Source organism: Microsporum canis, genomic scaffold (assembly GCF_000151145.1).
Source record: "Microsporum canis CBS 113480 supercont1.6 genomic scaffold, whole genome shotgun sequence".
Taxonomy (NCBI): Eukaryota; Fungi; Ascomycota; class Eurotiomycetes; order Onygenales; family Arthrodermataceae; genus Microsporum; species Microsporum canis.
The window spans coordinates 632,234-657,615 of NW_003299164.1; the positions used below are offsets into that span (position 1 = coordinate 632,234).

Sequence of the window (25,382 nt, forward strand, 5' to 3'; positions counted from 1 at the left end):
GGTCCAGAGAGCTAGAGATGGTTAGTCAACGGGTCATCCTGACTGAAATGTTCGCTGCTTGCTTGCAGCTACTTTGCTGTTTTGATATCGCACAGTGAAAGAACGAGAGAAAATTCAAGCTCGTAAAAAAGTTTTGAAGCTTTTTCTAGTTAAGGCAACGCCAAGGCCCTTTACCGTAAATAGATAGATACTCCGCTCTACCACCAAAGTTATCCCGGTCGGAGAATCTCTTGCTGAGTCATCATCCTGATCGACTTTGCAGCGACTTTTTTCTTTTCTTCGAGTTCTTTTTTTTTCAACCTTCTTATGTACTTTTCTTCTCTTTGATTAGATGGCTAGCAAGGTCGTCTCTCGCATCCTCTCCTTGCGCTTCTTCCCCCTGAACCCTTGCAGTTAGGTTCCGGCCATGCGAATATAAATGGGGAGCAAGGTCACGTTGGTCGCAGAAACCTCGCGAAAATAAGCCGGAGAGGGGCATTCTCGAGGGGCAGAGAAGAAGTATCAGGTACTTCTGTTTACCGCTAGCTATACGCTGTTAACAAGTACCAGTGACTTGAGGCCTCGCGGCTGTTCACGGGAAGAAAAACTCCCGCGGCTTCTTCTCCTTGCGAGGTCCAGTGACTTGTCGTGACGTCTTCCGTTTCGGGCGTTTTCATGGCCAGGCGTTTGTTTTGAGGGGAAAGCAAATATTAACCAACCCCTCTGGCTTTTGCTCTTCAGGTTTCTCTTCTCCCAGTTTGAACCATCTCGAGTGCTCTCCCGGCCTGTGAATTCCTAGTTGTCCATCTTTCTTCACGTCTTCCTATCATACACGGCTATCCAGCATGGGAGATAGCAGCAACAGTAACGGCACTGGTGCCGTTGGGCACGAGAACATCAACACCGACATCATCACCCTCACCCGGTTCCTGACCGAGGAGCAGAGCAAACACCCAGAAGCTACTGGTGACTTCACGTACGAGCTCCCCTCCAACTCAATTGCAGTGTGCCATGTCATAGATATATTCTGACCGTCTTGTTTAGACTCCTTTGCCATGCTCTCCAATTCTCCTTCAAGTCCATCGCCTACTACATCCGTCGTGCCACCCTGATCAACCTCACCGGTCTGGCTGGCTCCTCCAACACCACTGGTGACGATCAAAAGAAGCTCGACGTGATTGGCAATGATGTCTTCGTCGCTGCCATGCGAGGATCGGGAAAGTGCCGTCTCCTTGTCTCTGAAGAAGAAGAGCAGGCCATCATCTTCGATGAGAGCCCTAATGCTCGCTATGCCGTCGTCTGTGACCCCATTGACGGATCTTCCAACCTCGACGCTGGTGTCTCTGTCGGCACCATCTTCGGTATCTTCCAGCTCCCTGAAGAGATCCTCGGAACCGGCAAGACGGTCACAGCCAAGGATATCCTCCTCCCAGGAACTCAGCAGGTCGCCTCTGGTTTCACCATGTACGGTGCCTCGGCACAGCTTGTCATGACCGTGAAAACAGGAACGGTCAACGGCTTCACCCTCGACAACGCCCTGGGTGAATTTATCCTCACTCACCCTAACATGCGTATCCCCCCTAGTCGCTCCATCTACTCTGTCAACGAGGGAAACTCGATGTACTGGCCCGAGTGGGTCAAGAAGTACTTTGAGGAGCTCAAGTACCCAGAGCCTGGCAAGAAGCCATACAGCTCGCGATACATCGGTAGCATGGTTGCCGACGCCTACCGAACACTGCTGTACGGAGGTATCTTTGCATACCCTGCCGACTCGAAGAGCCCCAAGGGCAAGCTTCGTATCCTGTACGAGTGTGCGCCCATGGGTCTCATCTTTGAGAACGCGGGTGGTCTCGCCATCAACTCGAAGATGGAGAGATTGTTGGACGTGGTGCCAGAACATATTCATGATAGGAGTGGAATCTTCATGGGCAGCAAGAACGAGGTCCAGAAGGTTATTGATGTTCAGAAACGATTTGAAGCTGCTGGTTCTAACTAAATGTTAGCATGGCATTTGATATGTATGTAAGTGGATGAAATGGAACATATACTTCACAGCGAGGGAGTTTCTTTATTGTTATCACCCTGTTAGTTATCAAGTAACATAATGAAAAAAAGAATCATTGAAATAAATATTTGATTATCGTGTTCATTATATGCTCTAATGCTGACCCGTGTATTCTCATGCAATGCTATAATCTCACTCTTGCCCCCCTCCATATTCCTAACTCCCTAACAAGAAATCAAACGCCTTTTATATGCACCATACGATCTGAAAAAAAAGTAGACCACCGAGTATCACTGAACTTATAGCATCTGATAAGCCGAAGTCGGAGGTCGAACAGCCTCCGAACAAGGAGACACAACGTTCACACTGCCCCGTGCCACCGACTCACGTATGACTGGCATTGGCGTCCTGGGCGGGAGTAAAGTCGTCTGTATCGGCCTAAGTGGTCTAGGTACCTGCGACGAGTGTGGTCGATGAATCGAGTTTGATCGAACAGCCTCCGTGCGCTGGGGCCGGGTATGTAGTCGCGAAAGAAGATATTTATACTGTAGCTGCGCGCTGGCAGACTGGAATGGCTCTGGAGGAGCATGTGTTGGTTTGTTGGAAGGGTTTGCAGTGGCGCTGGGCCTGGTGATGGACTGAAGCACTGGAGGCGATGGTGTAGTGGGATTGACGTTTGTGTTGATTCGCAGTGCTGGGTGGAGGAGCAGCTCCTTATCGGATGCTAGTGCTGGTGATGAAGTCCGAGACGTTGTAGTAGTAGTAGGAATGGGAGATGCTTCTAGTTGAGATGTTAGTATCTACACAACTGTAACTCTTGTTTAACGTGCGGGACGTACCGATATCCCGTGGCGTTGTTTCTTTCTTCTCTTTATATCGAACGATGAGGATGCGATATAGAACAACCAGCAGCCCCAGTAGAACCAGGAAGCTCAACACCTCAGCTACTATAATCAGCAGCACAGTTGTCTGTTGTGAAAGCATCTTAACGGAGAAGTGATACTCTAGAGATGGATGGGAGAGTGTCTGATAACTGGGAGTTTGATGTCAATTGCCTACTACATCGACGAGGAACGGTACCTCTCTTTATCTATACATCGACATCTCCTAGCCTCATGGCGATGAGCCCCTCAAGCTTCTATCAATAACCTGCCTACCCTTGATCATGGCCCGTATATAATTCTCTTGCTAACCAGTATACGCCCCCGTGCATATGTATAGGCCAGGGATGAGATTTCCCCTCTTCCGCTCTAAACAAGTGAGGGGACTGAGTAAAACAACCCACCCTGCCGCATTATTCACATCGCATTTGCTAGGGGGTTGCGGCCAGTGACATCGCGTCCTGCGTCTATGGCGTGCATATCGGTGGCCTATTTTTACCTTCCGGCCCATGCCGCGGCGGGTGGCAGTGCGACCAAACCAGCAAACGCAGGGTTCTTTTTTGGCTGTTCTATTTTGGCCAGCGGCCCCCTTCGACCCCCTGTTGTTGGTTGCAGAACATGATGAGTGACCTTAGCTGGCCAGAGTAACGCGCTAGACTGCGGAACCGTTTTATCAAGTCTGTATTGTAGGTGCATCCCGCATCGCCTTTCGATGTTTGTTGTCGGTGTTCGACTTTTTACAGAGTGAAGTAAGCTCTTGCTTAGTCATACTCTAAAATCAACGCCAAGACAAGAAGCGACAGTTCGCTTTTTATCAAAGGATGACAGCAACTTCGTCCGCTTCGGCTTTTAGCAGAAGTTATGCTCTTGTTTTCCGGGGAGAGTGTTTGTCTGGCGTGCTATCACTATGGCTGGGACTGGCACGGCGAATTCTACGCTCATGGAGGTTAAAAATAATGATGTGACGCCCAGCGCCGTAGTGGCAAAGCCATGCCACAATTGCAGACGCCGAAGACTCAGATGCGATCGTTCCTTGCCGTCTTGTCAAAAGTGCATTAAAAAGGGTGAAAAGTGCCTTGGGTATGGCAAGCTGCTTGTCTGGAACCGAGGCGTGGCAAGTCGTGGGAAGATGATGGGCAAGTCGTTCGATGTGCCTGCGGTTCCGGCCCAGGAACAAGCTACGGCTTCAGCAACGCCCGGACACCAGGAACTTTCCCTGCCCCGGAAGTACCGGTTTGTACCGAGCAATGTGTCGGAGAGCGATGCTGTCAACGACGACGAAACCGAGGTGTCCATAAGCCCCTGCCTGGTTGATCCGCTCTTCCAAGATCTCGATCGTACATCCCGATTCTACATCTCGCACTGTAAACAATAGCCTGGCTTTCTCTTTGCTTCACGTATATTCATCGTGCTGACTACTAGTTCTAGTTACGGACCAGATGTGCCGTGATCTTGTAACATATGACGTTCCCAGGCACAACCCTTATCGTGGCATTGTTCCACTGATTCGGGACCATGCACTCTTGCTTCACGTCATCATTGCGAATTCTGCAATTCATATCTCCAACGTGCAGTCGAAAGGCTCGGCCCAGTTAAATGGACTTCCCCGCCAACATCCTCATCATGATGCACTGATGGCTAAGCAGAAAACACTCCAGCTTCTCAACAAGGCCATGAATGATATAAATGCAGTAGATCCAGAGGTGATACTCACGGCCATACTCCTCTCCATCAACTATGAGCTCGTGAGCTCAGGAAAGGATGACTGGAAGGTGCATGTGGAGGGTGCTCAGAAACTCATAGATTACTTTGGCATGTCGAGACGCTCCGACTTATCCTCCGCGATGAGTGCGTTGCGCGATCATGTCGTATCCGATTGCCTCATGTAAGTTCAGACTGCTATCCAAGAGCTACTTTTGTAATAACAAGGAACGAAAAAAAAACGTTTAACCGTCAAACAAACTAGCTATTACATACTCGGCTCTACCTTCTCGGCTCGAAGACCGAATATGGGGACCGCAAGTTACCCGTTTCTTGATGTATTGCCATTGCTCGAGCGTGCAGAGGCAAACAGTTACATGTCATGCCCTGCATTTCTCCTACAGATAATGCTTTCGGCCTCCCATCTGTCTAGCCTGGATAAGGTGACGGCTTTTGAGCAAGAGCAGGCTCTCAACCTCATAGAGAAGGCTAGAGGCTTTGATATCAATGCTTGGGCAGCTTCCGTGCAAGGAATTTCATCCACCAATGATTTCGAAAGCCGTGTTCATGTAGCATCGGCACATAAATTAGCGGTGTGTCTCTATATTCACCAGGCTGTTCCTTCTGCGCGCTTGATGGATAAACACAGCAGCAAGGCCACTGTTGAAGATATCATTGGTCATCTTTCTTTTATCCTTCCTGGAAACCTGCTTCTCAAGGGCACTTCTTGGCCCACTTTCATAGCTGGTGCTGAAACTCACGATCCAACTCACCGGGCCTGGATTGTGGCGCGTCTTCATGCCTTATGGGAGATGTTGCCATGGGGCTATGTCCACACTGCAATCGAGATGCTGAAAACGATATGGTCAATGGAAGACTTGGCTACGGACACAACTGGTGGATGGCTCCAGAAGCTGAAGGCCTTGGGAAATGACTGGATTGTTGTTTGATCAGTTTCCTTCCGGTCATCCTTTCGAGTCGGGCTTCTGCGGCGTTAAAGAGCTTTATCTTGCCAAGCTTTTATGGTGCTACTTGGCATTATTACCTAAAACGGAAGCTTGGCGACACTTTATGCATGGTGATGGTACCTTATTTTTAAGACGAACTCACTATACAGAAACCAGCTTGCTATATAAGCTAGCAGTCGATTGCCGTTTGCTCTTCAGGATGGGGGACTTTGTCTGTGTTTCACTACATCTTAGCTATGCTAGAGGTTCAGCTCCCTGACCAAGGCGTGGGCCAATCCCAATGGCCTCTATCACGGCCTGCCCATAACCTTCTGCACGAAGGTGTTGTTGAGGAGATAGGATCCAATCCAAAGCACGGTTTGACTAGTTCAGAGGCCCAAAGACGCCTAGAGCAGTATGGGAGGAATGATCTAGGTAATACCGAGTCTGTCCAGCCGGCGAAGATGTTGCTTCGGCAGGTTGCAAACGCTATGACCTTGGTATGGCCAATTATCACCTTTGGTAAATGATGGAAAAATTACCTGCAAGCTAATTACGCAAGTAGATCCTCGCTATAGCTATGGCAGTGAGCTTTGGTATCAATGCTTGGATTGAGGGAGGCGTGCTAGCAGCAGTTATCCTTATAAATATCGGCATAGGCTTCATCCAGGAATTTCAGGCAGAAAAGACTATGGGCTCACTTCGGTCATTGAGCTCCCCGACTGCCTGTGTTGTACGTGACGGGCGCCAAATTACTATTCCGACTGCAGACGTTGTACCAGGTGACATAGTAGAAATGAAGACCGGTGACACCGTTCCAGCAGATATCAGGTAACGATTATACGATACATATTGTAGACTTGTTGTTATACTAACTTGGCAAAGACTCATAGAGGCCATAAACTTTGAAACGGATGAAGCCTTACTTACAGGAGAATCCTTACCACTGCGCAAAGATGCGAATGCCACTTTCAGTGATGATACCGGCCCTGGTGACCGGCTTAATGTCTGCTTCAGCTCATCTATTGTGACCAAGGGCCGAGCTAGAGGTGTTGTCTTTTCCACAGGGGTATATACGGAAATCGGGTCTATTGCAACCGCGCTTCGCGCAAAGAGTACGAGATATAGGCCGGTAAAACGTAAGCCAGACGGCTCTGCGGGCATCCATCGCTATGCTCAAGCATGGGCTCTAACGATCTATGATGCTGCTGGCGAAATTTTGGGCCTTAACGTTGGTACACCGCTGCAGAAGAAACTTTCTAAGCTTGCGCTTCTTCTCCTCGGGACTGCTGTCATTTGTGCCATCATTGTGCTTGCTGCCAATAAATTTAGCAATCATCAGGAGGTTATTGTTTATGCTGTAGCCACTGGGCTAAGTATGATACCGTCATCCCTGGTAGTAGTTTTAACCATCACAATGACGGTCGGTACAAAACGAATGGTGAAAAGACATGTTATTGTACGCAATTTGAACTCGTTGGAGGCGCTTGGGGCGGTTACAGGTATGAAATTCTCCATAATCTAATGCCGGCTGAATCTAACACCGGGAAGACATTTGTTCGGACAAAACAGGTACTCTCACTCAAGGAAAGATGGTAGCCCACAAAGCCTGGGTGCCTGCGCGAGGGACATACTCGGTCGGACAATCAAGCGAACCGTTTAACCCTAGGGCAGGCAAATTGTACTTCGATCCTAAGCAACCGCGCGATATTGATTTTACGGGCCTAAAAGACGACTCTCAAACCGAATATATCAAAACCGGGGGTGATTGCCATCTCGATAAGTTTCTCAAGGTTGCCTCCTTGGCCAATCTTGCGGTTGTTCGTGAGACTTCTACGGGAGACTGGGAAGTTCATGGTGACCCAACTGAAGTTGCAATCCAGATCTTTGCATCACGCTTCGATTGGAACCGTTACTGGCTGACGTCTGGAGATCAACCTGCGTGGAAGCAGGTGGCTGAATTTCCATTTGACTCGGATGTCAAGAAAATGTCAGTTGTTTTTGAGGCAGCGGCAGGAGATATGTATGTTTTCACCAAAGGAGCCGTTGAGCGAGTTTTATCATCATGCTCTTCAATTGAAATGGGGGATGGTTTAGAATATAACGCACTCACGCCGGGGGTCCAGGCTGATATTCTAGCTAATGTGGAAGCATTTGCGGCACACGGCCTACGTGTTCTTGCGTTGGCTAGCAAATCACTTCCAGCGTCTTTGGACTCGAAAAATGGAAAGATTAACCGCAACGACGTCGAAAATGACTTGATTTTCCGTGGCTTGATTGGCATTTATGATCCACCCCGTCCCGAATCCGCTCCCTCTGTGCGTCGTTGCCATGAAGCTGGTATTTCCGTTCACATGTTGACGGGCGATCACCCCAGCACAGCGCGATCTATTGCGACAGAAGTGGGGATACTTCCAGCAGATACTAACTTGCTAAGTAAAGGCACCATTGATTCCATGGTTATGACGGCTCAACAGTTTGATAAACTTTCAGACAAAGAGATCGATGCACTCCCTGAGCTTCCATTGGTAGTAGCGCGGTGTGCACCTAATACAAAAGTTCGAATGATTAATGCTCTACATAGGCGTAAGAAATTTGCTGCTATGGTAAGGCTGGCCCTGCCCATCCGTTACGGAACAATATGAAAACTAATTATACCAGACTGGTGACGGGGTTAATGACTCTCCCTCACTGAAGAACGCCGATGTTGGCATTGCCATGGGCCTGGCTGGATCTGATGTCGCAAAGGATGCATCGGACATTATCTTAACCGACGATAATTTTGCTTCAATCCTTAATGCCATTGAAGAGGGTCGGCGCATATTCGATAATATCCAAAAGTTTATATTACACGTTCTATCTCAAAATTTTGCACAGGCTATAGTTCTACTTGTCGGTCTTGTATTCAAAGATGCAGACAATCTATCGGTTTTCCCACTAAGCCCGGTTGAGATCATTTGGCTTGTAATGATAACCTCAGGGCTTCCAGATATGGGGTTAGGATTTGAGCAGGCGACAATGGATATTATGAGGCGGCCTCCGCATCGAGTGAGTATTTCGGCTTATCCTTACCTATTTCATAATTTTTTTCGTTTTGGTATACACTGGTTTGATATACTTCATTGCTTACTTTTACGATTAAGGGTGGTATTTTCACTACGGAGATAATGTTGGATATGGTTGTATACGGAACCTGGGTTGCTACATTGTGCCTAGGAGCTTTCACGCTTGTACTTTCGGCTTCGGGGATGGCTCACTTGGAAGCAATTGCAACAAAACTTACGAGGGGTGTGAACTGGTATTTCGAGCGCGAGCCACAACCTTTGCTTGTTTGACATGGTTTGTTCTCTTCCTAGCCTGGGAGATGGTTGACATGCGCCGCTCATTCTTCAATATGCGGCCATCTTCTCCCTCATCCACTATTTTCCCAAGATGGTGCCGCGACATCTGGCAGAATCGGTTTTTGTTTTGGGCAAATATTTCAGGGTTTATCATGGTGTTCCCTTTGATATATATTCCTGTGATAAACAGGAAGGTCTTCCGCCATTCTGGCATATCATGGGAATGGGGTATTGTTCTGGTTGGTACAGTCTTGTTTTTTGCTGGAGCAGAGACATGGAAGTTGGCGAAGAGGGTATACTTTAGACGAAAAGCAAGCTCAGTACTTGGATGTGGCAAGCAAAAATCTGACCCTGAGAGCAGCACGTTCGAATATCAGAAGCAAATATAGGGTGCAATCGTGCTCAACATTTATAGATGTAACTAGAACAAGAACAAACCAACGCTTCTATATTTTTCACCAATCTTGTGGGTATATTTATCATAAACCAGGCCCAAACCCATTACTCTATTATTCCCTTTGCGCCTATTCAATAGTACATTGATTATTGTGATAAGTGTAGTCAAGTGCCTTTAGGAGCCCGACCAAATGTATACACATCCCCACAGCAACGATAGTATGGAAAATGGTATGAGAATGGCCCCATATATCAAATTTCCCAGGATACCATCGCTCAGGAATTTGCCGCTATTAAACATTTTATTAGTCTAGGAACAAAAGTAACAAATGGATGTATTGACGGGAAGGCTGAAGCTAATCAATCGCGCAGAGAACTTAGAAGCTTAACCAGCATGACATTAACTCACCTCGTAAATGAACGCTGAGAAAGCTATTATGATCCCCTCGGTGAGGTAATAAGGAAGTCCAACATGTATACTACTCTCAAGTCCATGGAGCAATAGGGCGTGTGTAATGGGGGCGAAGGCAGAAAGACCAGTGCAGACAAATGTTGCCACCCGAAAACCTCGCCATTTTGGATCTTGAAATTGAGATGACAGGAATAATAGTCGCCGTCAAGGAACCCAAGGACAACAATCTGGGCAGTTTTTGTTTTTGTTAGTTCGACAATATATTCACTATGTAAAAGTAGAATAAAGGCCTCTCTGCAAACACACCATGGTCCAGTATAACCGCTGAAGGTAAGGTTCACAGTAAAACCCAAAATATATGCCACTGATAAAGCAACCTTGAATGAGGGTGATGATTCCCATATAATCGCATAATAGCCACCGTCTTGCTATTGATGCGGAATGGTTTAAGAAGGTATGGTACAGGGAAGACGCTCCCAGGCATAAGACGACGGTTGAAAGAAAAAGGGAGAGGATGAGCTCATCACCTTTGCTAAGTGTTTGATATCGGGATGGAAGATAGGAGCTGAATAGATACCAGTGCAGAGCAAGGTAAAGAACCGCGGGCAAGAAGTGGGAATAGATGTTGCAGGACTCGTTATGAAGATAAGTCCAGCTTTGCAGGGAACGAATCGCCGATCGAGACTCATAGCGATAGCCTGTGAGAATAAACCGGTTCCCCTCGAACCAGTCTGGAGTCTCTTCAAATTTAAGAAGACGTCTATATTGAAACGGCGACTCGAGCCGTGGTGGTGGTGTTGGAGGCGCCGACTCTGTCAATTTTTTTCGCGCCATGAGGAGGGAAAAATTTGCCGGTAGAGACAAACAGATATATGTGTATCCAGACAAGAAAGATCTGAGATTCAACAGCGTACTAGGCAGATATGTACAGTCGTTTATCTGTATTTTCCACTTTCAAGAGCAGTTCAGATATGCGCCTTTTTAAAAGGGGCTAAATGAGCGCGGCTGATCATATGCTATTCACAAGCGGGGGCACTAAAATAGCTTGACAAGCTTAACTCGCTGCGGAGCCAAAAGAGCCATGGATTTCACTGTGAGATTTCCACAAGTATGGTAGTTAATATCATCAATGGGGTGTTTGTCCTCGCATGGCCATGTTGGATAGACAATGCGTGCTATCATCGTCTTGACCTAGCTGGACAGCAGTGTCTACACTCAATCCCGGGCATTCTTGCCCAGGCGCACTCAAATTTTGTCAGGTGTTACCTTGCGTGACTGGAATAACGGGATTAACAAAAGAAGTACGGAGTATTGCACCGGGTCCCACCGGATTTCTCGAAATAATTGGCTACACGGAGCTCATATCTTGTATGTAGAAAGTGAATATATGTAATCTGAGTTGGGCACATTTTGAAGACAAACCCGCGAGATTCCTCTCTTGTCCGTCGAAGGTAGACTTGAACCATACTGTGGAAGAATATAGCCATAATTATCTTCATTCAACAACCGTTTATTCAAGTATTTATCCAGCCGCCGTCGTGATATTCTTTTGTAGGCCCCTTTTTTTAGCCGTTTGAAGGGAAAACTGGCCCCCTGATGACATAATAAAATTTTTATATTTGTATTTAGGTATATCACGTGATGTATAATCAACTAAACTCTATATAATTGGCTGTTGGAGATATTTTAACCTCACGTTAGACTATACTGTGTGAAAATGACGATTACTAAGCTTTCTCACCCTTTGTCTGTTCTCAAAACGGCTAAATTTTGCGTTGAAGATTGTATCAACTATTCGCCACGCCTTGTCTCTAAGGGCCTCAGGACGGGGAAGAAAAATTTTCAAGATGATAACCCAGCTAAATAGTCAGCAAATCTCTCTACGGCGCAGATTTTTAGATACCTGTCCGGGATAGCAGCCGTTACGACAGCCGGAGGAAGAACCGAACCTTCAAGGAGATTCTCCGGCCATCACACATCGGATGTAAGGATCCACATCACGCTTGATTCAACCGATCTGGGGAAGCCATTAACATTTGCTCTAACATTTCCGGCAGCTCGAAGAACATTTGACGGGGATTGATTGCTCGCCTTCAATACAAAATACCCCGAGATCCAGAAGCCCAACCCGTCACAAACTTCAATGGGCGTGGAGAAGAGCACAGGCAGATTTTTTATTGGTGAAATCTCTTTCGCTTGATAGGCGTTACGCCGTTTAATATTAATAAAGGCATTGTGGGTTAAGAGTCGGGATCTATATTTGGCCATGGGGACGGTAACCGAGGTCGAAGAATCGGATGACCACCCTCAATTAGATACAGACAGTCTTTCCGCCCAAGACAGCAGTATCTTCCGACGTAAGTGAGAGAAAACCAGCCTGATACTTGTGCGTGTGATCGCAAGAAATAATAACTGATTGAGTCTTCTAGCCGAATCTAAGCTTGCAGCTTATATACCAGGGGGTTACTCTCCTTCAAGATGCATGAAGCTCAGTGGCCTGCCAATGGTGTATGCCGTTTTTGCATATGCCGGCTGTGCAATAATGTTTTTCGGATATGACACGGCCGTAATGTCCCAGGTTAATATAAACCAGGATTATCTCCATGTTATGGGGGTTGCCGGTGGTACGGATCGTGATGCGGCGGCAATTGGTGGACTGGTTAGTTTGTGGTTTGGCGGCTTTGCAATTGGTATGCGGTATTTTTTCCCCTTCAATCATCATATATATGTTTTAAACTAACTCATCCAATAAGGGGCAATGATGGTCGGATATACAGCAGATAGGGTTGGGCGCCTAAAAACTATACAAATTGGATGTGTCTGGGGAATCCTTGGAGCCATCCTTCTTGCCACGGCCCAAAACGTTTCTTGGTTTGCGTTTGCGCGAGTTATCAGCGGGATAGGATGTGGTTATTTGAACACCATTGTTCCAATTTGGACTTCCGAACTGGCTCCCGCTAACATGAGAGGAGCATTTGTTGCTGTCCAATTCACTCTTGCTATGGTTGGATCTGCCTTGTATGGAACCACTTTCAGCCTTCCCCAATTTGACGTCTATGTACTAACTTTTAGCCTTAGGGTTTATTGGGTGGAATACGCATGTGTCAAGACACGGTCTCTCTCTTTTGCTTGGAGGTTCCCCAACGCTTTCCAAGTCATATTTCTCATTATTCTACTCGTCTTCGGACCCTTCTATCCAGAGTCTCCTCGATATCTGGCTAAAATCGGAAAAACTGACCAAGCAAAAGCGATCCTAGACAAGTGTCGCGTAAACCATGACGAGGAGAAGATTGAAGCGGAGATGGGAGAAATTCTTAATGCCATCAAAATCGAATCTTCAGGCTCAAATGCAAGTTTTTACGGTATGCTTTTCACTGCGGACAAACTTCACACTCGCCGCCGAGTCTTTCTAGGCGCTGGGGTCCAAATAATGCAGAAATTCACCGGCATCGACTTCATTGCCGTTTACGCTCCTAATATTTTTGCCTTCTCAGGGTTCAAAGGAGATACACCGGCGTTGCTCGCAGGAGGTAACTGGTTTGGATACATTCTCGCTCTTGCCCTGTCAATATATCTATGTGACCATGTCGGTCGCCGGAAGATGATGTTGTCTGGCTGTATTCTCATGGGAGTTGTTCTCATAGTTGGAGGGATCCTAGCTCACGAGACCTTAAAGTACGCCGAACTAGACCCGGGAAGGGCTAATAAGTATGGTGCTGGAGTTGCTTCTATTTTATACATTTATACCTTCATATACGGCTCGACTTGGTTGACTACTTGGTAAGTTTACCTATCCTTGTATCTTGAAATGAGTTTATTAACCCACCTAATAGCTGGGTATATCCTACGGAAGTGTTCCCGCTAGCAACTAGAAGCAAAGGCACGGCAATTGCTACGTTTGCTTTCTCAGTCGCTGGTGGCACTATCAACATGATTATTCCATACCTGATCAATGCAATAGGTTTTTGGGTCTTCATTTTATTCGCTCTTATCAACTTGGCAATGCTGGTACCCATTTATCTTTTCTACATTGGTAAGCCGTCAACCTAACTGCCCTGCCAGACAGATACCAATTCTAACATCATATACAGAGACCGCAAATAGGCATTTGGAGGACCTGGACCTTCTTTTCGCAAGTAAAAGCTGTTTTGTCTGGCGTGCAGAGAAAGAGTTTGCTGAAGCCAAAACTTCCCAAGTCCACCATGCAACCGGCTGACACGCAAATCGGAAAGGAACCTCATGGGAGGCATCTAGTGTATTATTAGGAGGTACAAGGGGGTGGAATGTAGAATAGAGCGAAGAGATTTCATCAGTTGTACATGACTAGTAATGAACTTCGTTTACTCTCTCGGGTCCAACGACCGCAATAGCCGCCATCAACCTATGCTAGATTAGCACTGATACTACTAAATGACATACAGAATATTCATTTACTGTCAACAATTTTCAGTTGACGTAGGAACTGGCCGCACTTGCAAGAAAACCCGCAGGGTCTTTCATATCATCAGGAGTCACCTATCGTCCAGCAGGAATTCCCGGGTTTTTATAACTTTCAGGCTTTCACTATCTCACTTAGAACGTGTTCCTTATTCATATCAGTTGCAATATACCTAGAAGGCATCGGGCAACGCATTCACATTTATGCTCTTTGACGCTCATTCGTTGGCCGATTGCCGTGGACCATTCAATACCACGGGTGCCTCCTATCGAACAACGAGAATGCCATATTTCAAAAGGGATTCGTGAAGAATATAGCAAATAAGCTTGTTATGCTGTTGGTAGAATGAAGGTGCTTTAATAGGCTGTAAAGGTCGAGACGGTCTGGTAATTAACGACTATTTACTAAAAATCTGGCCGAGGTTCTGAGCATGGGTTTTGGATAACTTCAACAGATCGAGATATATTTATCTTAGAGATATAATATGATGTGTATATATAGTACATCGCACTGTAGAGATGACAAAGGAACGGTCGTTTCTCCAAGGAACGAAGATATTATAGAGAATTGGCAATATGTTGAAGACAAGATAAACCGGAAATAGGATACAAAAAGAAAAAGAAAACGGGAAATTAGTCTACTGGATCCTCCTGCAATATGGCTTCGAAGCTGAAAGGCGTAAATGGTATGCCGTCACCAATGAAATGCTTGCTCATTGCTTCAACCCAGTGAAGACGGAGGGAGTGAAGCATAGCACTGGTTCCTTCCATGACACAGAGAATCGAGATCGTAAGTACAAACCAGAGGTAGAATGTGATGACAGTCATGATCACTCGGAGAGTGGGAGAAGTTTGGAGGAATGCATTCCCGAGGGTCATGCTCCATAGTACAGAGGAAAGCTGTTGATGAGCAAGGGAGAGGGCCCAAAGTCGGAGGTAGGATGCGGTGTGGGATACACAGTTGAGACAGAATTCTAAAGTTTTGTAAGTTAGTGGTTGTCTGGTTTATGGGGAAAATATGCAGGGCAATAAATAAGGGGAAGAGATGACATACCAATAGTGTGGATGACTTGGTGTATCATTTCCTCTGAAAATTCGAACTCGTGGTGCTCTTCACCTTCACTCATATCTTGGGTGACCATGCCAATACCCTCTCCCTCGTCCATGCTATCGCGCTGCCCGCCAGAAATCAGGGTTTGTTGTTCATTGTCATCATCCACAGCGCTGGCGTGGGCAGCTTCGTTGAGACCTCTATAACCAAGGCCGCGTGCACGGTTATGTTCCCAGCGGAGATATAGAGGTTTGAGAAGAAGAAGTATCGGGACTTGGATAAGGGCTATAAAGAGCAGAATCTTTTGGACAGTTGCCTGACCAGGGTATAGCTCATCATCAACACGGCCAGGTTGAAGGAACATAAAGATAAGCATGTTCAGGAGACCGGGCGCTGGAAGGCCAAGGCCGTTCCAGTCAACAGACCATTTATAGATTATGGTAAAGACGAGGTACCCGAAGATAGATTGGAAGAAGATCATTCCAGGAATGAAATTTCCCCAAATTTCAATGGGTTTCTTGAAGTGACGTGCGTTAACAAAGGACTGGCAGAGCGAGTATGTCATCTAACAGCAGCGTTAACATTTCAAAACTTTCTGTAGGGGGAAAGGTAAACAACACTTACATGTGACCAACCAAGAATGATACTCAACTTCATCTTGTAACTGTTGGTGAATAGCAGATTGTTATCAGCTCCGTGCCATCCCCAATCCAAACCAAATGGATATCTATATGAGCCCTTTAGCTCAGCAAAGACGGTTTCATTTTCATTAAAGTCTTCTGGCCAAGCCCAAGCACTCTGGAAGATGTCCATCGACTTCGAAAAGATATCGTTGTAAATCAATCCGGTGTACATGGCAAATATTCCCATCATAAGCATAATATATCGACCAGAGAACGCCATGGAGCTCAGCTCATCCAGCTTGGTCTTCCCAAGTTTTCTTTCGAATAAAATCAGGGTGATCGCAAGCATTGTCATGAGCATAGCATGGCCGAAATCACCAAACATGACGGCGAAGAAGAATGGGAAAGTAACAATAGTTGGGAGACCGGGATTGACTTCTTGATATTTGGAGGTACCATAGGCGTCGACGATAAGCTGGAATGACTGGGTAAACTTGTTGGTCTTCATGTAAGTGGGCGGCGTCTTATTAGTGCGAATCTGGTTGACAATCGTCGGAACCGAGAGACCAGCATGATCGTTGACATCTTGTAGAGTCGACTTGATAAGACCAAGCGAGTTTGTAGGGCACCATGCCTCCGCAATCAGGGTCTTTCTGGCTTGATCATAGGAAAATTTGTTCAGAGCATGGTAAACCGCCTTTTCCTTCTTAACAATGATCATCCACGCAGCGAGAGAGCGAGCGATTTGCGTCAACTCGGCATCAAGTGCGTTCTTCGTGTTGCGAAGAACATTACCCACATCGGTTAAGCGAGTATTGACATCGTGGATCTGATCTCTTCGAAGCTCGCTATTCTCATCCACAGCATGTAGGTTGGCGCCTAAAGACTCAGAAATCTTTCGGATCTTGGCGATGATTTCTTTTCCATGAGCAAAGATAACAAAGACGTTCTTGTGTATCTCCTCATTAGTTGAAGGATCGACAATAGGGTCCGGGATTTCAGACTGGTTCATGTAAAGGTTGCCACGGAGAGTTCGCCAGAGAATCCGCTCAAAGGCACCGATTCGATCCCTAGGAATTACTCCCGCGACAAAACCAATGTCCATAACCGAAAATGATGCGTGCTGGCCATCTCCGTTCTGAGCCCTTGGCGGCTGCTGTTCCATATCTCTCAAGAGGGGAGCTTCATCGTTATCAAAGGACTGTCTGATTTCGTCGGTTTGTCCGTGTGCCTAGATGTTACGTTAGTGCTGTAAGAACAGAATAATGGGGTAGTTTTATATGAGTGTAATATACCCGGTCGAAGAAACCACCGGCTTCCCTCAGGACCCAACGTCGCTCTATGAGCTCAACTTCACGTCTTTTCAAGGCTTCATAGCTCTCGTTCAGCGACGAAACACGCTGTTCGAGGCTTTCACTGCGTTCAGCGAGCTCATCAATCTCTGAGGCCATGGGAGCCGCCAGGTTATTTGGGAATTCCTCCGATGGACGCATCTCAATATCGGCCTTGTCCATCTGAGAATGGAAGTATCCTATTTAAAAAAAGAATCGTTAGAGTCCTTGTATATATATACCGGTCATCTTTATGAAAAGGCCGCGCATACGAAGTTGCCTTTCCACATTGTCCAATCGTCGAATCTCACTCGTAAACGTCTTTTGGAATGCAGTTGTCTCTTCATTCAGCTGTAACAAAACGCTTCATATTAGCACCACTGCATCATCAACATATATAGCCAAGAACAAAGTGTTTGTATCCTCACATCTCTAAACTGAACCTGCCCAAGCTCTCCAAGAGCGCTAACGACTTCACGTCCGATTTCGTTCGCAATATAGAGCTGGGTAAGGCACATGTCCGCCGAGCGGAACAGGGTGTCCTGCGTAGGGCTCATCATTACGGGCAACGGTGGGCTCTACGCCCTATCCAGCAGCTAGCCCAAGTATTAAACACTGCTTCTATATCAAAAGCAGAGTAAACAATAGAAAAACGAATAACGCAAAAGAAAAAGATGACTTTGTTGCTGCTTGTGAGCTTAACGTTCTGCCTACCGCATCGGGTTGATCACGTGTAATATGACTAATATATGACTAATAACATTAAGGATGACATAATAATATGATCCTTAACGTCAACGGCCAAAGTCTCGATAGTTTTGGAGGATGGAAGTATATAAATATAAATGAGGGGTATGTACATATATACGATATGTACTTATGGCCAGATGACCCCTCGTTTGATTTCTGCAAAGCCAGTTGAACATCTCTATACTTGAAAAGACCCTGGATGGTTATATCAACATGTCGGTTCTCAGCGTATCTGTCTCGGGGGGCCATGATTTCTCCAAAACTCCTGCATCGAACATCACCCTAGTTCAAAACTTGGGAGTCAAGGGTGATGCTCATTTTGGAACGCACGTACAACACCGTTCTAGGCTCCATATCAAGCCACCACCCCAAAACCTGCGTCAAGTCCATCTTATGCCCTATGAAATCCTCTCCGCCGTCGGCGTCCAACCTGGCCAGCTGGGTGAAAACGTTACTACAAAGGGTGTAGACCTTCTAACTCTGGGCAAGGGGACAAAACTTCGTTTTGTGGATCGGAATTCATCGACTGCCAACGGTCCAGTGGTGACTGTGACGGGGCTGAGAAACCCGTGTCCTCAGATTGACAAATTCAGGAATGGGTTACAGGAACACTTCGTAGTCCGGGATGCTAACCGAGCTATCGTTGATCGAAAGGCTGGGATCATGGGAGTCGTGGAGGCTGGTGGTGATATTCGGCCCGGGATGACCATCGTTGTGGAACCGCCAGCGGTTTTTGAGAGGTTGGAATGTGTTTGATGATCAGGTAAGAGTCTTAAGTAAAGCATGAAGCGCCGGCAATTCTAATGCTCTCTCTGTAGCCCTCTGGCACCGAATTATCTTTTTTGTAGTCAGTCTTCTGTCTCATGAGGGATGTGGGTCTTGATATTGATACTTGGTTTCTTCCAATGTCCGTTGGGCACCCAAGAGGTCCAAGGATAAAGTCGTAGGTAGTGTTGACTGGACTAATAATGTTACTAACATTGAATTAATATCCCTAAGTGCTTGATATTGGTGGATACAGTAGAAATGTATAATTAAGATACTAAGCTTTTTGCCTAACGTAATATCCAGACTCCTGACCTTCCAATCCATGTAATAAGTAATAAAACGGAACAAGTATTAAATAAGATATAATCTAAACCCAATTCTCTTTCTCCCTACTGCCGGCTTAGAAACAGGAACACGTGTGTAGGAGCATTTTCTTGGACTCTCAACCAAGAACTCTCTACCCTAAGCAAAGTAGCTTTTCCACAAGACACCGGCTAGATCTTCAATCTGGTCTGGTTTAAAGGCCTGAAAAAGAAAAAGAATATGTTAGCAAGAGGTTTACTGATGTTAGGAGTTTTTTTTTTTTTCATATACTTACCTTGACATCTATGTGCCAGGTATCCTGCCTAGTCTTCTTGAAGTCACTGATAATAGATTTCACACTCTGTCCAACAACACCAGGGTCGCCGCCTGCCTTTGTGCTAAGTGTCGTCAATGCATCAGGCATCCAGCTCGGTGGAGGGCTAGTGTACGGGAAGGCTTGGATAAGAGCCCCTAAGCCCAGGACAGCGGCGTGGCGTGTGATAATAAGCCTGGTATGTTCTGGAGTAGGGGTGCTTGCGCCTGTAGATGTGGCGGATGAGAATCCAGATGAAATGATTCTACGCTTCTTAGGCAAGGGGTGTTGGATAAGGGAGGTCGTGAATCGATCGAGCAGTTTAATGACCATATCTTGCCGTAGTGCCACAGGCGAACATCGGATCATTCCAGACAGCGTTGCCGCGGCGCCCGCCCTAACTTCATGCTGCTGGTCTGAAAGCATACTGGCAACGCATTCAAATAAATTCTCGCGATCAGTGGCGGACAAGAGGAATAGTCTCCTGAAGTAGATTATTTGCATATTAATCATGACACGGAGACGTTGATGCCATGAAGGGGAGGTGCGGCCAATTCGGATAAGTGTATTGATAAAGTCGGAGTCTTCGCCACTAAGATGTGGAACGTTGGGAAGATGACGGAAAACGTGGTATGCCAGGGATTGCAGTTCAGGATCCTCTTTAACATCCATCATATGCAGGAGCTGTTCGGTAAATAAGGTGGAGAAGAACTGTACAAGCTGAGTGCATTCAAATGAGTACAGCATTGAATCAAGCCATAGCAGCACTGTCTTACTACCAGACGTATAAGAAGATGGGGTCTGTTGGCCTGGCTTCCTCTCCAGTCGCCACTTCTCAATCCTATTAAAGACGTCGGTAATCGTAGTTACGAACTCCTCGCTAGGCTGATAGGCACGGCTACCGACCGATGATACTTTCTTCTGCTGTTCGATCAATTGCCCAACATCCGCGTATGATTCATGGTATCGTGTCCGGTAGATGGAAGCAAGCGTATTACCCATAGCTTCACGAACCCCTTTGTATGGATGGTCAAGGTGAGCTAAGAAATCCTCAAGAATAGGTTTCTCAAGCTGAAAATGCCAACCAGAGTCTGAGATACATCGGTGGAGTAAGTTGATTTTTGAACTCTCCTTGAAAGCAGCATTGGAAGTCATATCTAGACGGAAACTAGACAGCCAATCCACCAGTGGCCATGACCGACGAGGATCCCTACAGTGCAAGATCATGTGAAGGCATTGAGACCAATAATCGCAGTTTTCAGGCGTGAGCCCATCAGAAAATGTTTTTTGAATGATTGGGAATGCATATTCCCATACTTCGGTGCGCTTCTCCACATTGAGATCAATCACAGAAATTATAAGACCGCCCAGTATTTCGGCCGTAGCGCGATGTTGATGTTTATCACTTCCGTCTTCGTAAACGAGCTCTATCTCCTTCTTAACCTCCGGGAAAGTTACGGCTGTGAGTCCATCGCGCAGTAGTAGTTGAAACACGTGAACCAGCATAGTGGAGATTGACATTCGGAACTTATCAGCAGAGGCATCCCTTGGTTCCTGTTTCAGGTACTTGAAAAAGGTCGAAATCCATTCTCGGGTAATCAGCTTGCCAATATATTTGCGGATATTCCATTCAAGGGAATCATAATCAACATCCGTGTCGACATTAGCTTTGTATGCTGGCATGGTCTTATCCCAAACTAGGAACCCTGGGTGATCATGGTCGATGTAGTATTCCGCTTCAGGATGAGCAAAGCTCTCAAGGTAGGAAGCTGTCCAGTTTGGATCTTGTGGATTCGTAGTAACCTGTATTTTTGATGGGAGCAAATAGTTTCCAAGAATGTAGTCTTTGTAGTTATGGTGACACATCGCCCTGATATCGATCATAGTGAAGAGGGCAACAAATGTTTGCGCATACATCCATCGTAAGCCGGGATGAGAGTCTATAGAACCTGTAATGATAAGTTCGATCAAATTTTCACTGGCTACGTGGTCAAATCGTAGCCCCATAGTAAAGAGAATTGCCGAAGTTCGAATGGTTCTCTTCCAATGGGATGTTCTGGCCAAGTTTGCGAGCTCGTCCGCCATTTCTGACTTTCTTTTCTCAATAGAAACCCATTTCTTTTGAATGGACTCCCGTTTCGCTTCAATCTTGGAAGCCATGGACTCGTCAGCGGGAGCGATGGATCTTATGACATCCTGGTCCAGAATGGCCATTCTGCTCGATGGGTGTCCATAATCTACAACTTGGAATAGAGCACCACCGCAGAGCTTCTGAATTGATGGTTTGTCGACGGTAGTGGCTTCAATAAATGCCCTGATGAGAGCGGGGGTGTACTTCCAATGCCGACCCAGCGGCTTGGCTAAACTAGAATACATCAGAGCATATATCGCACCTTTGATACGAGGGTGTTCGTTTGCTTTTACGGCTCTTTGTAACGCTTTGATCAAAGGCCGTATGAGAAGAAGCCGTGAGCCCCATATAGACCGAAGCGCAGACTCCGCAGCTGACTGGGCATTTCGCCTAACATCAGTGTATAGCGATACACTAGACTCGGCTAAGTCAAGTAAAAGAACTGTGTCAAGCTTCGAGCGTGGTCGGGGCGCTGCGTTATGGCGGAGCCGTTGTAAGTGGTACACATATGCTCGGCGTACAAGTAACGGACGGGGATAATCTTTCCTTATGCCACTCATCTTATACGGGTGTATATCAGCGGAATACAATTTCGAAACACGATCTAGTAAGTGAGCAGATCGTTCAATACCGACATCGATGAACCAGCAACGATAGGCGGTGTATAACGAGGAAAAGCAGGACACATCGTCTTCCTGCTTATCAACTAGGAATCTGTGAGTCTTGTGTAGCATATGCCCGATACGTTCTCTGATTTCGTGGATAGCAATATACAAAGGATCACCCTCTGTCAACAGGTATCCAGCTGGATATTGATAAGAGGGTCTGATGGTAGACTCTTCCGAAAGGTCCAAAGGAGAATCAGCATCCTCGATTTCGGATTCCTCATCGACGGACATGTTTGCATCTGGGTGGAAGTGTGCACCATTTTGGCTAGGAACGTCTTCTTCGTAGCATTTTGAAGCTGCTTTGTTGTCAAATAGTGCAGATATCCCAGCTATGATTAGTCTGAGGAGTACTATGTTTCTCGTTACTTCATCTGACCAATCCTTGCCGCTTCCATCACGTTTAATGCTTGGTGTATCGCTTATCAGAGATGTTAATGAAGTCAATGCTGCTTCCACCTGAGAGGTAAAGAGTTCGACAGCGAACTCTATTTCTTCCCTCTGAGGGACATGCCAGTTGACGGTAAGGTCTTTTGGATTCTGTCTCTGACCCCATTGCTCAATCTGAATTCCCTTGGGGTATAGGTGAGGTTCGTACATAGTATAGTCCACAATGGTAGTCATAGTGAGGTTAAGCAAAAGGTGGTGTATAAAGTTCGAAATATGTATAGTAGGGATACCCTTGCACTTCTGCTGCATGTATAATGCAATATCGAGGAGTTCCTGTTTATATTTCAAAACAGTTCCGCCGACATGGACTACGCACATGCTCAGCATACTGATATTCCATACCAGGCCGCGGTCGCGTGGCAAAACGTCACTACCAGTTGTTCTGGTAGAAGCGGCGCCATTTTCATCGATCTCGGTGCGAATGTTTCGAATAAGCAATGGAATGAGGCGCTTTAGCGACTTTTCGGGGTTAACCTTGCAGAGGGAATTACAAATAAAGGCCATCGCATCTCTCGCTTGATGGATAACCCGGTCGGATATAAAGTCCACAATCTTATTCAGAGCTATATCATATAACTCTGGTGAAAGGGTAGACAAAAGAGGCAGGAAAGTGGCGGGCAAGGTATTTAGGACATTTTCTTCTGGCGAGCCGCTACGTACTCGCGCAGCATCAGGCAGGTTCTCTAAAAGGGTGAAAACTCTGCCTAAAAATGAGATCAAAAATTCGCCAAATTCTGTGGTGGATGAGCGTAGTATTTTTTCTTCATCTTCATCGGAGAGATCAGTGTCGTAATTCATTTCGACAGAGGCACCTTGCTCTTCCATGCGTTCTAGCTCCCCGGTGACCCATTCCACAGCAATCATGTTTCCATTGACATCGTCACGACCCTTTGTGAGGTCTTCAAAGGGTATGTTGTAGCACACAGCTTGAATAAATGAAAGAGAATGCAGTGATTTGCCCAGATCATTGGCATCTATGCCGGGTAGAGCCAGGCCTAGGAGAGTGGTAATATGACAACGGAACCCTTTCGTCCGCACCATGATTCTTGACAAGACCTGTAATGAACGGAGAGACGAGGCGGTTCTGTGTACCTCTACCAGACCTTGCATGGATGGATAGATTCGTTGCAGAGCTCCCGGGAGAATGAGATTTGGTTCCAAATATGCCAGGGATTGAAGAGTCGAGAGAGAAAAGTTCATGGCTGTATTACTCTTAGCGTAAATACCCATGAATATCACATCTCGCAGGCATAATACAAATCGGCGTTTTATTGCATCAGTCAACCGCCTCTCTGGAGGGACCTCCATTTCCCCATTCCGTTCCCGGTTCCATCGCATGACAAAGAAGTCTGCAAGGTAATTAACCAACTCGGAGAGGGTTCTTGTCCACGATCCTGAGTTGGAAGGATGGAAAAATGTTTCGACAGCTTGTATCAGTCCCTCTAACCGGCTAAGAAGCGAGTCTTTGGTACCTTCGCAGGTTGGAGAAAGGGACATCACTGTCCATCTAGCAATGTCGTGTGTGACTGGATGATTCCTTGAATCCCGGTCGAGCATTACGGCCAATCCAGCACACACGTCAACTACTTCGCTGTACGTAGACGTCGCCTGTCCGACCGGAATCTCAAGCAACCTCAGGATAGCTGTGAAAATAAGGGAGGTTTGTTCCTCGGTGAAGATTCCGAATTCAGAAAACGGAATATGTTTAGCAGGGAGAGAATCGCGAGCTAATCGCGATAAAATATCTAGAAAGTTCATATCAAACGTCCTAGAGCGGCTTACCATGGACCAGAGATGGAAGTATGTTGGGAGATAATGCTGTGGAACTAAATCGGGCCTCTCTGGGGGAGCTGGTGCAGTGGGGACGAACAAGTTCATAAGACCAGCTACAATGAAGGCTCCTTCGGCGAATGATGTTGAAAAATAGGGGAGAAACTCTTGAAGCATATTAGGAAGCTCAAGGGGATCAAAATAGAACTGTGCAAAAGTACAAAGTTTTATCAAAGTTTTGATATTGCGTTTGGTGGTCATTGAGTGTACGAGCCCAGCCTCCGATGGAAGGACGAACACCTTTAATTCTCTGTACAGCGGCCTCCAGTCAAGGATCATGTCCTTGATCGGGCGAAGGTAATGCTTCCTCCTTTTTAAAGAGTTAGTGATGGAGGAATTGTGAAGCATGATATGAGGGTAATACTCACTTGGTGAGAACCATAAACATGCTCGAAAAGCGATCAGCCACCGCAGGATCGATGCCCGGAGCAAGAGCAAGCTCGTAATAAAGCCTTACCAACTTCGCCCGCTGTTCTCTCGTGAGGTCAAACTTGAGAGATAGCCACCCTCGAAGCTCTCGAGTCCAGTGAACTGCACCAGAGTTGAAATCTCCCGACTCAATAGCCACATAGAGGTGCTTGAGAATCTCGTCAAAGTTATGTTGTCGTAAATCATCATCCTCTAGCTGGTACGGAGAGTGGTCGAAGTAGGGGTAGGTCCGCGGCCGGCTACGAGCCTTTTTTGAACGGTCTTCCAGCACTGCACCGTTAAGCTGTGCCGACTCGCCGCCAGGAGAGGTAGCACGAGAGACCTCATTACCACCAACAACCAAGTTGGCCGTCATCACATCTGGGAATCGATGGGCATTCATTTTTTCTGAGAGTATGACTAGCGAGGATGTAGCGGATAAGAGGGTGATGATACTTGCTGGAATGTAAAGTAGTGTTAGAGACAAAATGCTGTAAATAAAGCCTTCTAGTTTATGATAGCTGTGGAAGCAGGGAGAGGAAAGACTTCTGGCAGGGTTTCTTTTAAACAGCAGGCACTCTTACTGATTCCTTGACTGAGTGCTCGAAACTATTCACGGTTCGATGAAATTTTCGACGTTGCCTTCTCGAGCCCTGTGGC

At 46.4% G+C, this 25,382-nt stretch overlaps 9 protein-coding genes across 9 annotated transcripts; 5 read left to right on the plus strand and 4 right to left on the minus strand.

Moving 5' to 3' along the window:
* Positions 1–824: 824 nt before the first annotated feature.
* MCYG_06370 (fructose-1,6-bisphosphatase) lies at positions 825–1,975 on the plus strand (the record flags this gene model as incomplete). The annotated part of the gene is made up of 2 exons (XM_002844360.1): positions 825–983; positions 1,058–1,975. The coding sequence occupies 2 exons, from the start codon at positions 825–827 to the stop codon at positions 1,973–1,975; spliced, it is 1,077 nt and encodes a 358-aa protein (XP_002844406.1).
* Positions 1,976–2,283: 308 nt separating this feature from the next.
* Positions 2,284–2,968, minus strand: MCYG_06371 (uncharacterized protein; the record flags this gene model as incomplete). Its single annotated transcript, XM_002844361.1, has 2 exons — positions 2,284–2,765; positions 2,824–2,968. The coding sequence occupies 2 exons, from the start codon at positions 2,966–2,968 to the stop codon at positions 2,284–2,286; spliced, it is 627 nt and encodes a 208-aa protein (XP_002844407.1).
* Positions 2,969–3,772: 804 nt separating this feature from the next.
* On the plus strand, positions 3,773–5,516 carry MCYG_06372 (acriflavine sensitivity control protein acr-2; the record flags this gene model as incomplete). Its single annotated transcript, XM_002844362.1, has 3 exons — positions 3,773–4,229; positions 4,288–4,750; positions 4,832–5,516. The coding sequence occupies 3 exons, from the start codon at positions 3,773–3,775 to the stop codon at positions 5,514–5,516; spliced, it is 1,605 nt and encodes a 534-aa protein (XP_002844408.1).
* Positions 5,517–5,770: 254 nt separating this feature from the next.
* On the plus strand, positions 5,771–8,848 carry MCYG_06373 (calcium-transporting ATPase 3; the record flags this gene model as incomplete). Its single annotated transcript, XM_002844363.1, has 6 exons — positions 5,771–6,035; positions 6,092–6,344; positions 6,399–7,015; positions 7,065–8,119; positions 8,175–8,561; positions 8,657–8,848. 6 exons carry the CDS (start codon positions 5,771–5,773, stop codon positions 8,846–8,848), a joined length of 2,769 nt encoding a protein of 922 aa, XP_002844409.1.
* Positions 8,849–9,275: 427 nt separating this feature from the next.
* Positions 9,276–10,496, minus strand: MCYG_06374 (hemolysin-III family protein; the record flags this gene model as incomplete). The annotated part of the gene is made up of 5 exons (XM_002844364.1): positions 9,276–9,378; positions 9,439–9,540; positions 9,660–9,682; positions 9,731–9,889; positions 9,969–10,496. 5 exons carry the CDS (start codon positions 10,494–10,496, stop codon positions 9,276–9,278), a joined length of 915 nt encoding a protein of 304 aa, XP_002844410.1.
* Positions 10,497–11,928: 1,432 nt separating this feature from the next.
* Positions 11,929–13,878, plus strand: MCYG_06375 (low-affinity glucose transporter HXT3; the record flags this gene model as incomplete). Its single annotated transcript, XM_002844365.1, has 6 exons — positions 11,929–12,019; positions 12,092–12,352; positions 12,416–12,680; positions 12,741–13,442; positions 13,496–13,695; positions 13,754–13,878. 6 exons carry the CDS (start codon positions 11,929–11,931, stop codon positions 13,876–13,878), a joined length of 1,644 nt encoding a protein of 547 aa, XP_002844411.1.
* Positions 13,879–14,732: 854 nt separating this feature from the next.
* MCYG_06376 (vacuolar ATP synthase subunit) lies at positions 14,733–17,661 on the minus strand (the record flags this gene model as incomplete). The annotated part of the gene is made up of 6 exons (XM_002844366.1): positions 14,733–15,073; positions 15,154–15,715; positions 15,775–17,004; positions 17,069–17,304; positions 17,377–17,455; positions 17,548–17,661. 6 exons carry the CDS (start codon positions 17,659–17,661, stop codon positions 14,733–14,735), a joined length of 2,562 nt encoding a protein of 853 aa, XP_002844412.1.
* A 406-nt stretch (positions 17,662–18,067) lies between these two features.
* Positions 18,068–18,950, plus strand: MCYG_06377 (MOSC; the record flags this gene model as incomplete). The annotated part of the gene is made up of 3 exons (XM_002844367.1): positions 18,068–18,604; positions 18,703–18,797; positions 18,926–18,950. 3 exons carry the CDS (start codon positions 18,068–18,070, stop codon positions 18,948–18,950), a joined length of 657 nt encoding a protein of 218 aa, XP_002844413.1.
* Positions 18,951–19,084: 134 nt separating this feature from the next.
* On the minus strand, positions 19,085–25,125 carry MCYG_06378 (conserved hypothetical protein; the record flags this gene model as incomplete). The annotated part of the gene is made up of 3 exons (XM_002844368.1): positions 19,085–19,147; positions 19,221–24,624; positions 24,683–25,125. The coding sequence occupies 3 exons, from the start codon at positions 25,123–25,125 to the stop codon at positions 19,085–19,087; spliced, it is 5,910 nt and encodes a 1,969-aa protein (XP_002844414.1).
* Between the last annotated feature and the right edge of the window lie 257 nt (positions 25,126–25,382).